Source organism: Diospyros lotus, chromosome 6 (genome assembly GCF_014633365.1).
Source record: "Diospyros lotus cultivar Yz01 chromosome 6, ASM1463336v1, whole genome shotgun sequence".
Classification (NCBI taxonomy): domain Eukaryota; kingdom Viridiplantae; phylum Streptophyta; class Magnoliopsida; order Ericales; family Ebenaceae; genus Diospyros; species Diospyros lotus.
Genome location: NC_068343.1, coordinates 45,004,766 through 45,015,009, shown reverse-complemented (window position 1 = coordinate 45,015,009; position 10,244 = coordinate 45,004,766). Strand labels below are relative to the sequence as shown.

At 38.9% G+C, this 10,244-nt stretch overlaps 1 protein-coding gene across 1 annotated transcript; it reads left to right on the top strand.

Moving 5' to 3' along the window:
- Nucleotides 1-4,503: 4,503 nt before the first annotated feature.
- Nucleotides 4,504-9,629, top strand: LOC127804919 (putative late blight resistance protein homolog R1A-10). Its single transcript, XM_052342019.1, has 4 exons — nt 4,504-4,809; nt 5,990-8,828; nt 8,979-9,169; nt 9,317-9,629. The coding sequence occupies exons 2-4, from the start codon at nt 6,015-6,017 to the stop codon at nt 9,378-9,380; spliced, it is 3,069 nt and encodes a 1,022-aa protein (XP_052197979.1). The 5' UTR covers nt 4,504-4,809; nt 5,990-6,014; the 3' UTR covers nt 9,381-9,629.
- The last annotated feature ends 615 nt before the right edge of the window (nt 9,630-10,244 follow it).

Sequence of the window (10,244 nt, the reverse complement as noted above, 5' to 3'; positions counted from 1 at the left end):
GATTTAGTAATTTTTTTATTATAAAATATTAACAAATATACAATAACTTTAATTTCTATTTTTTGTCCAGTGTTTATAATTTTTTTTTTACTTGCTCGTACATTTTGATTTGCAATATTGGTGAATATTATAAATCTTATATTTTTGTTTCTTATTTGAATTTTCTAGAGCTTTTAAGATAAGCAAAATTGTTATAAATTTTTCACAAAATTTAACATAATAGGTATAAATTATAATTATATTTTAATTTTAATATTATTTGCATCATCATGCTTTAGGCACGGGATACGTTAGTAATTAACAAAATAAGAAGTAACTGAAGATGGGCCCTCGAAACATTAATGGGCCATGAAAAAGGGGTTGGACCCAACATATGCTAGGTGTATTATAGATACAACATTTACTACAGTCTGTACCCTATTTATCTTGGATTTTGTATTTGTACAAATCACAAGGGTAAGGAGTTGACTCTAAAAGTAGTACTCTGCAATGGAAGTAAATTTTACTTAGAATAATACTACAAGTCCAGAATACCTTATAGGTAAGTTTTATTTTTTTGCATTTCCATCCTCCCCCAACTCTCCAGCCCACTGAATTTTCCCCTTTCTCTTTCTCTCACTTTCTCTTTCTTTCTTTTTTTTTTTTCATTCTCTCTCTCTTCCTCTCGCTAAGGCCATTGTTGCCCCCCACCGTGGCCCCCCCCGCCATCGTTGCCACTGCCCCACCTCTCCCCCTTGTCGCCTGATCCCTGTCGTTGCCAGCCCCCTTGCACTCACCTGCCACTACCGTCGCACCCACCCCATCCTCTCGCCGCCACCGCTGCACTTACCCCCATCGTCTCCTTCCTCACCCCATCTCTGTCGTTGCAGCTGCTGCCGTTCTTTGTCTCTCTCTCTCTCTCGTTCTTGGCCACGTCTTCTACCCTTTTGTCGCTGCCCTCCATTGCCACTTCCATCACCACCGCCATCGTCAACACAGATCTGGTCGAGATTTTCTACCAGAGCTCTCAACAACGACGACTTAGTAGTGTTCAAATGGTTGTTCCCAAGATCGGAACTCATTTTGAAGGAATTGTGGGCATTGCTGGGGCGCTTTGAGGAGGAGATGGGAGATGGGGAAGTAATGCACATCAGGTGTTTGAGGAATGAACAAGGTTTGAAATTTTCCAAATAATCTTGTTCTTCCATTTTAAATGGCTGCAAAAAATTTTCTCTTTCATTCCTCGATCTGTTAACCAAAAATAATTGTCAGGAAAATTGTCTTAATAATAATCAATTATTAAATGCAAACATAGCATCAAAGTAACAAGTACATAAAACAAAACTGGTCTAACCCATAACCCACCTGAAGAAATGCCTAAATGTAATTATCACTGGTCTCTAGTTGAACAAGGCTATTAGAAATTCTTGTAATGTGCCTTAGGTTTCCTGTTCGTAGTGTCCATTTCCCATTAGTAGCTTATTAAAACAGGTTTGCAACTATTTACCGTGAATGTTTAATGTTTTTCTATATACTTTGAATGCTAAAGGTTTGGATTTATATTGTTTATGCATTTTTATAGGTTGAGCCACATCATTCATGTAATACCCCGAGAGTCTAGAGAAGTTAGTATATATCGAGAATAGTGTAAGAAAGGAAACAACACCATCTGGATACCTTTTGGGCTGAATGTTGGCAAGGAACTCCAAGGTTAAGCGTGTTTGAGCTGGGGAAGTTCAAGAATGGGAATGAGTGATCCCCTAGAAAGTTCGCGTAAGTCCATCAGCGTAATTATTTTGGTCCTTCCTATCGCTCGATATGAGATGTTACAGGCGGAATCAGAGTCGAATCCCGAGCCTTTGAGCGCGGTGGTGGGGCAAATCTCAGCGAGGATGCTGAGTCCCTAGGGGGGGTATGTGTAGGCACCTTAGGCGAATCCCACATTAGCCATGAAAAAGGAGATAGATCTGAGACCGGTTGTAAGGTCGAATGACGAGAACGTCATGTGCTCAAGGGGGGGAGAATGTAATACCTCGAGGGCCCAGAGAGGTTAGTATATATCGATAATAGTGTAAGAAATGAAACAACACCAGCTGGATACCTTTTGGATTGAATGTTGACAAAGAACTCTCGGATTAAACGTGCTTGAGTTGGGAAAGTTCAAGGATGGGTGACCCCTTGGAAAGTTCGTGTAAGTCAATCAAACTAAGTTATTCTGGACCTTTCTATTGCTCGATACGAGATGTTACAATTCAACTTCGTCATTTCAAAGATTTGGTGCATAGAATTCACATATGCATGAAGAAGACTTAAGGTTGCTAGTTGCAGCTGATGGTTGCTAGTTTTTAAACAAATATTTGTTATTAGGTAGTACATTAAGGACTCATTTTTCATTGTTTGTTGGTTGTATAAAAATATAATCATTTGTGAGTAATTAGCAAACATCATTTGCTGGCCACATTTGTAAGACAGTATTTACGGGTACAAGTAAATGACATCGATAATTTTGAAGGAAGACGGCTTGAAATTAATCAGATTTAGATTTTATTTCTGAGATTTCTTGCAAAAAGCCTTCACCCATTGCAGACTCAGTTTCTTCTTGCCAGATTTGTTCTTCTTGTCTTTCCCCTTCTTGTCGTTCTCTGAGGATAGAGGGGGCAGAGGCTCAGGGTCCCATTGATCAGCCATGACAGGCCATTGGACTCTATATATCCATCTCTCTGTGTCCTCCTCCTTTCTCTACCCTCCACCATTTTTGACTTAATTTGGTTGCAGCAGGCAGCCAGCACAAACAAGGAAGAGAAAAAGATGTTGTAATTTATATAACGATGCAACACAGCCCGCCCATCCCTTCTTTAATTAACTGTTGTGTATCTTAATTTGGAAATTACCTATTATTACATTTTACTAATGTTATTGCTTGACAGTCTTTTTATTGCCCTTTATTGAACAACTTTGGATTAGTTTTGAATTAATTTTTATACAATTCTTATATGAGAAATCAACATGAGAGATCACATGTTAAAATTCAAAAGTTTATAAATTTAAATGAATAAATGAAAAAAGAGTAAATAAAAAAATATTTGTTGAACTCCATAACAAATATGGAGTTCCTAATCTATAATTAGAATTTGCTCTAATTCCTAATATATATATGTACTAGTGTGGGTTTTTTTTGTCTGCTCTAACCCATAATCACAATCTCACAAGCAGCATAATCAAGAACTAGCCCTTTCTCATGGCGTAGATCATCAAAGCATAATCAAGAACAATTTCACAAGCAGCATAATCAAAGCCAACCCTTCCATGCCTGCAGTTTCCATCAATTAAATTAGTAAAAATAACATCATTTGGCACCAATCCTCTCACACATTTCATCAAACAGTCTATTTGCATCATCTAACCTACTATTCTTGCAAAATCCATTAATTAAGACACTGTAAGTATAGGCATTGGGAGAAACATTTATGTCCTCCATAACCCTTTTTAACCTAAACCCTTCCTTCAAATTTCCCAATTTACAGTAACCATTTATCGACGTATTGGACTAACAGCATTAGGCCTCAAACCCCACTTCCCAATTTGATCAAAAATCAGCTGGGCTTCTTCCATTTTACCTTCTTTGCACAAGCTGTACATCAGAATGTTAAAGTTTCATTACAGTACCCACAACCCAAAATCTTCGAGTAGAACGCCCAAGCTGCCGCAGGCGAATACGACTTCATCAATAGGTCAAGAAGACGGCCACGGGCTTGAAACGAGACGCCATCTTTGGAACAACCATTCGGACGCTGCCGAGACATCGCTGTTGCGGGCTCTGGTAGAGAATCTCGACCAGATCTGTGTTGACGACGGCGGTGGCGATGGAAGCGCTGGTGGCGGGAAGCGACAAGGGGGTAGAAGACGCGGCCAAGAACGAGAGAGAGACAGAGAACGGCGGCGGCGGCTGTGTAGGAGGCGAACGGCGGCAGCTACAACGGCGGAGGTGGGGCGAGGAAGGCGGCGATGGGGGTGGGGCGAGGAGGTGGGTGCGGCGGTGACGGCAGGTGAGTGCGGCGGGGCTGGCGACGAGGGGGAGGGGTGGGGCAGTGGCGGCAAGAGCGGGGGGGTTGACGGTGAGAGAGGGAGAGTCGGTGGGGGGCGACGGCGGCCTTGGCAGGAGGGAGAGAGAGAGAGAGAGAGAAAAGAAAGAGAAAGTGAGAAAAGACGGCCTTGGCAGGAGGGAGAGAGAGAGAGAGAGAAAAGAAAGAGAAAGTGAGAAAAGAGAGAGAGAGAAGAAAGAGAAAGTGAGAAAAGAGAAAGTGAGAAAAGAGAGAGAGAGAGAGAGAAAAGAAAGAGAAAGTGAGAAAAGAGATAGCGAGAGAGACTGGGAGGGAAAATTCACGCCCCGGGGGGGGGGAAATGCAAAAAAATAAAACTTACCAGCAAGACTTGCTGTAAGACATGCAAAAAAATAAAACTTAGCAGCAAGACTTGCTGTAAGACATTCTGTAGCATTATTCTTTTTTTACTTATATTCATTCGGAATTTGCTATTCTGACACTCATCTTTAACACCTCGCCATTAAAGTCTTTGGCCACCAACCCAACGCCTCCGCGGATCTTGAATGAAATCTCCATCGACGTTCAGCTTCAATCTACCCTCCTCCGGCGGTTGCCAACTAGTTCGTTCTGCTTCAAACCTGCCGAGGATTTAAATTCAGACAAGTAGATATGTTTCCTTCTTCTGCTATACTTATAAAGTAAGAAGCGGCATAAATCTTACAGAAGCAGCAGCTAATTTTCTTCTCCGATCTCTCTATTGCTCTCCCTGCAACTGGATCATCAAGGGGTTGTTCTTTCTTTCCCTGATTTCTATGAGCATTTCTTCTCCCAAAGCGTCCTTTTAATTAGTTCATGGATTTTGCTTCTTGATTTTTGTTCAGCTTATGCTTGTTTCTTTCTGTAGTATTTTTGTTTTTCCTTTTTCTTTTTGGGCATAATTTCATAAACCACCCCTTTAAGTACATGAAAAATACACATAGATCGATCCCTCAGGGTTTTGGTTTTAGATAGTCGCATGATCACTCACATCCCCTTCACCACCAGTGTTCTGTTTCTCAAACTTGGGAGTTATTAATTTAATAAGAAGAGTAGAACATTAACTCTCTTTCATCAGCAACAATACTTGTAAGTTTTTGCTAACAGCCTCTTCTGTGCACAGCCTCACCAAAAATGGTGGCTAATCAGAACCTCCCTTTTTCTTTTTCCTTGCAAAGACAAAGGAACAGAGCAAAACCCGACTCAAATCTGTTTTGTTGAAATAATTATTTTCTCTCGCTGCTCCCCCCATTTTCTTCAATTTGCTCCTTTGTTCTCTTTTTACTTTTACTTGGGAAAGTGGAGACACTTGAGATTGAAGTTGTGGTGAGTAAGTTTAAAGACACTCCAGTTTCTTGCTCCCTCTTTCACGTGGCGAGAGAGGCAAAGATTGGAGGTGTTCTTCTTGGTAGAAGACCCTTTTTCCCCCTTGACTGGATTGGAATCCATGCCAGTATAACTCTATTTAATGAAAAATAAAAATAAAACTCTATTTAATGAGCTAGTTGACCGACAATTTTGGTAAATAGTAAAAATGGGCGGAGAAAATACTACATTCGTTTCATAATTGACAATGCAATTTTTTATTTTTTTATTTACGTTCCATTAGGAAAATTTAATGGGAGTTGATTTGTACGGTGTTCGGCTGGAATTCGTGAGTTAGATTATAAAATGTTAGTTGGGGCTTGTCAAAATCAATTGCGTACGTGATAATATTTAACTCATTTGATTAAAAATATTTCTTATCATTAGATATATCCTGAGTTAGATATACATTCCGTTTTTCTCATATGAATGCCACACACATGCATGTATATATATATATATATATGCGCGCATGTATGTATCTCAATTTTTGATTTCGATCATTCTGAGTGGTTTTTACTTCATTAATTTTTTCCCTCCTTAATTTGACAATCTGTCTTCAATAGATTAACCATCGGAAAGCCGCTCAAAATGGATTCTGCAATCGAGGATGTAGTCGAGGGTGCATTGTCTGATGTTCATGACTTGCAGGGTACGTTGTATGCTATTCTAAATCGTGATGGTCTGGATATGGCTGCTAAAAAGTGCCATTTCATAGCCGAGTTCCTTAATTATCTTAAAAGTATAGACGCTTCAGAAGCATGTGTGGCTTTTGATCGTCCAAGAACTGGAATGCATTGGTGGCTTTTTATTGAAACTGACTATTATCGAGGTTTATATGGTCCTTTGAAAAGAGAGAATAATCAGCTCATAGATGCTGCAAACCATGCTGCTTATAACTCCTTTGCGCAAGTTATGATGGAACTTCGGCAACAAACAGCATGTCTCCATTTCAGTGCCAGCAAAAAAACCATCAAAGCTCCATGGAAAAGAGTTCTTGCTTATTTTGATGGGTACTGCAAGAATCTTTCAGTCGAAAACAGTTTCTATGTTGCTAATTTAAGGGGCAATATCCAAAAGGCTGCAGACTTCGCAAAACAATACATGAGTCAAGAAGCAGATCAATTGCAATTCCCAGAGGATAAATTAGATAGGATTGATTACTATTGTATGCGCGCTTTGCAATGGGGCCTTAGGGGGAACTATGTTCTTAAGGATACTTCTTCAGATATGCAGCATGCTGCCAAAGCTTATATGGATGATGATGATGACATCGTGGGTCTTGATGGTGACTCCATAAAAATTAAACAACAACTAACAAGTAGTCTGTCAGAACTCAAGATAATCCCTATAGTAGGTATGGGAGGAATCGGGAAGACAACCCTTACCAGAAGAGTTTATGAGGATCCTCAAATCATGGTTCACTTCCCCGTTCGTGCTTGGACTATAGTATCTGAGGAATACCATGAAAGAGATGTTTTGCTCCGCATACTAAAATCAATTGCTCCACTGCCGGAACAAGTATGCAAGGAACACGAAGGACAATTAGCTGATAGGCTATATAGAAGATTGAAGGGTTGGAGGTACTTCATTGTCCTTGATGACATTTGGACTACGCAGGCTTGGGATCGACTAAAGTTGTGTTTTCCTGATGACAACAATGGCAGCCGAATTATAGTGACAAGTAGGATCAGTGATGTTGCTTGTTATGTGAGCCCTGAGAACTCTCCTCATTTTATGAATTTTCTAGGCCTTGAAGATAGTTGGGACTTGTTGCTTAAACAAGTATTTGGAAAAGAAGCTTGCCCTCCTCAGTTGGTAAGTGTCGGAAAGCAAATAGTAGAGAAATGCCGAGGATTACCACTAGCCATTAAAGTGGTAGCAGGACACCTTTCCAACTGTAGTAAGAAGCAAGAGTATTGGCAGGATGCTGCAGAAAGTGTAAGTTTGGCAACCGAAGTATCCCAAATGGAGTCACTTCTCAACATTCTTTCAATAAGCTATAATCACTTGCCTCAGCAATTAAAGGCATGCTTCCTTACAATGGTCACTTTTCTGAAGAATTTTGAGATCCCTGTTAGAAAACTAGTTACACTTTGGGCTGCTATGGGATTTCTACATCCTAATGTGCCAAAAACTGTGGAAGAAGTAGCAATGATGTGTTTGAAGGATCTCATTGCCAGAAATTTAATTATGGTGACAAAGAGGAAATTCGACGGTAAAGTGAAATTATGCGGCGTCCACGATCTCTTGTGGGACTTGAGCATGAGAGAAGCTCGAAAAGAAGGCAATTCCATTTTCGGTAACAATATCTCTTTGAGCCATTCTTACTTTAATGGTAGTAATGACATAAATTATGTAATGGGTCTCAGCAGTACTCTACGCTATTTTGACCACTCATTTGAATCAGATTGTCCCATCGGTTGCTCAGAATTCAAACTACTCAAGATCTTGGATATCTTGAATCAGTCTTTTGATCATTTTCCAGATGAGATTACAGAGTTAGTTAATTTGAGGTATCTTGAGTTGGCTACTAGTAGCAATATTCCAGAGTCGGTGTCGAAACTTTGTCATCTAGAAACATTGATCAACAATCATGAAGGGGCAGCTCCAACATTACCAAATGGAATATGGTCATTAGCACGTCTAAAACATCTTCATACAAGAACTTGCTCTTCCATGGCTAAACCCCCTAGTAGTGAAGGAGGAGGCTGTGTTTCAGCAGGTCTTCCTAATCTTGAAACGCTTTCTAACTTAAGCTTTGCCAGTTGTACCGAGGACGTCCTCTTAAAGATTCCAAACCTGAAGGAACTAAGGATTCACGAAACAGAAGAGGAATTAGATGTTGAAGGTGATCAGCTCCTATTTAGTTCCCTTAGCAATCTCATTTGCTTAAATCAACTTGAAATCTTCAAGTTGTGCTGCAATGCGGCGGAACTTGATCAGAAACCAAGATGTATTCCGCAGTGGGATAGCTTCATTCCAAACATCAAGCAGTTGACTCTAGTTGGATGCTATCTGCCATGGAGCGAAATTAATGCTTTAGCCATGTTACCCGATCTAGAGGTGCTAAAATTGAAAGGCTGGCCTGCCAATGTTGGATCTGAATGGGAATTGGTTGATGAAGAATTCCTCCAATTGAAGTGTCTGGTGCTTGATCGCTTACCTCTGATGTTATGGAATGCAAACCAAGACCATTTCCCTAACCTACAATGCCTAATTATAAGGAACTGTCCCAACCTGTTCAGTATCCCTTTGGAATTTGGGAACATACCTACATTGCAGTTAATTGACTTGGAATACTGTAGCTCTCAGGCCTTTGAATCTGCAAGACAAATTCAAAGAGAACAACTCAATATGGGGAATGATAAACTTAAAGTTTGCCTTGGTCGTTTGATACAGAATGTATGTCCAAAAATCTTTTCTTTTTGCCTTTCGTTGTGGATTATTATGCTGCTTGTTCCAATTTTTTGGGGTTCAAATCTTTTCTGATTGTCTAATTGCCTGCTAGGAGGTCGCTTACGGAAGAATTTGATTGCCTTCTTTATTTTGCAGGAACAATTCTTGAGTTTAGTTAATACCGTTGTTTACATGAATTCCCGATTGAAGATTCAACGGGGGGCTAAGACTAAGAGAGTCCGATGCAAGAAACATTTTTACATGAAGAATTCGCGGTTGAAGATGCAATGGGCCAAGAAACTGATCCGTAGCAAAAAGATGAAGAGAAAAGAAGACGCTGATGATGGGTAATGGAATTAATGCTTGCTGCCTTTTCTTTTCCTTCTCATATGTGGTTTGAAAAGATCGAAATTGCCAACAACTAAAGAAATGTAGGCTCTAATCTAATGAACTTCCGTTGAAATAAATTCATAAAGGCTCTAATGATTTTTCAGGCAAAGTGAAGTTTCTGTTGGTGAGTGCTCCAGCAATTCCACATTAATTGGCAGTGCCAAATGATGATTCACATTATTGACTGTGAGGGGGCTGAAATGAGGATTTGTGGTTACTTATGTTTTGAAATAGTTCTAATTGGTACAGTTCAAAAAGCTGGATTTCTTTTCCTTTTCTTTTAAATACAATAAAATTGTATTAATGCCCATATAGTTGTGTGCTAATGCATATGGTGGTTGTACTCTGATACATACATTCAATTAATTGACAAACTCTTTTAAGTCTTGGACTGTTTTTCAATTTTTTATATGCTATTGAGCGTGCAATCAACAACTTTATTTTTTTTTTGTTATATTTTGTTGTGCATTAATTTCTCATACATTTATGACTATAAACGCAGGGTGAATGCTTTGTTTCAACCATTGTCTGATGTAAAAAAATACTAATTTTTGGTAAAAGAAGCTGCTCATATTTTTTTATATTGCCTAAATTTTTCTTAAAATTGCAAATTTAAAAGACTAGATTTTTAGAGTTACGAAAAAGTTATTTGGCCAAATCTTTTAAACTTTTCAACTACTTCTCTAATTTCTCTCCAATTTGTCTCTACTTAGACAAGGATGTATCCTTTTTTTCTATTTCATATCTAAACTATTCTTTTGGAGATAGATTAGAGACCATTTTAGAGATTAATTTTTCTATTTCAAACAAATTTGACAAATATATATATATATATATGGGGTTTGCTATCATGCTATATGAAGGTAGTATGTTACTATTGCATTTATTTTTTTGAGACCAAAAACCCAAGCATATCCATTGTCACCTCACTAAAATCAAGGATGATCTTGTAAATTTATAGCTGGACAATAAATTTTGACAAATCAATTACAATCTCATTAAATATGTTTGACTTTTGCAGTTTTCTCATTA

Coding starts and splice junctions, on each gene's coding strand:
- LOC127804919 (XM_052342019.1), top strand. CDS start 6,015: ATGGATTCTGCAATCGAGGATGTAGTCGAGGGTGCATTGTCTGATGTT. Junction 8,829..8,978: donor TTGGTCGTTTGATACAGAAT/GTATGTCCAAAA, acceptor TTTATTTTGCAG/GAACAATTCTTGAGTTTAGT. Junction 9,170..9,316: donor AAAGAAGACGCTGATGATGG/GTAATGGAATTA, acceptor ATGATTTTTCAG/GCAAAGTGAAGTTTCTGTTG.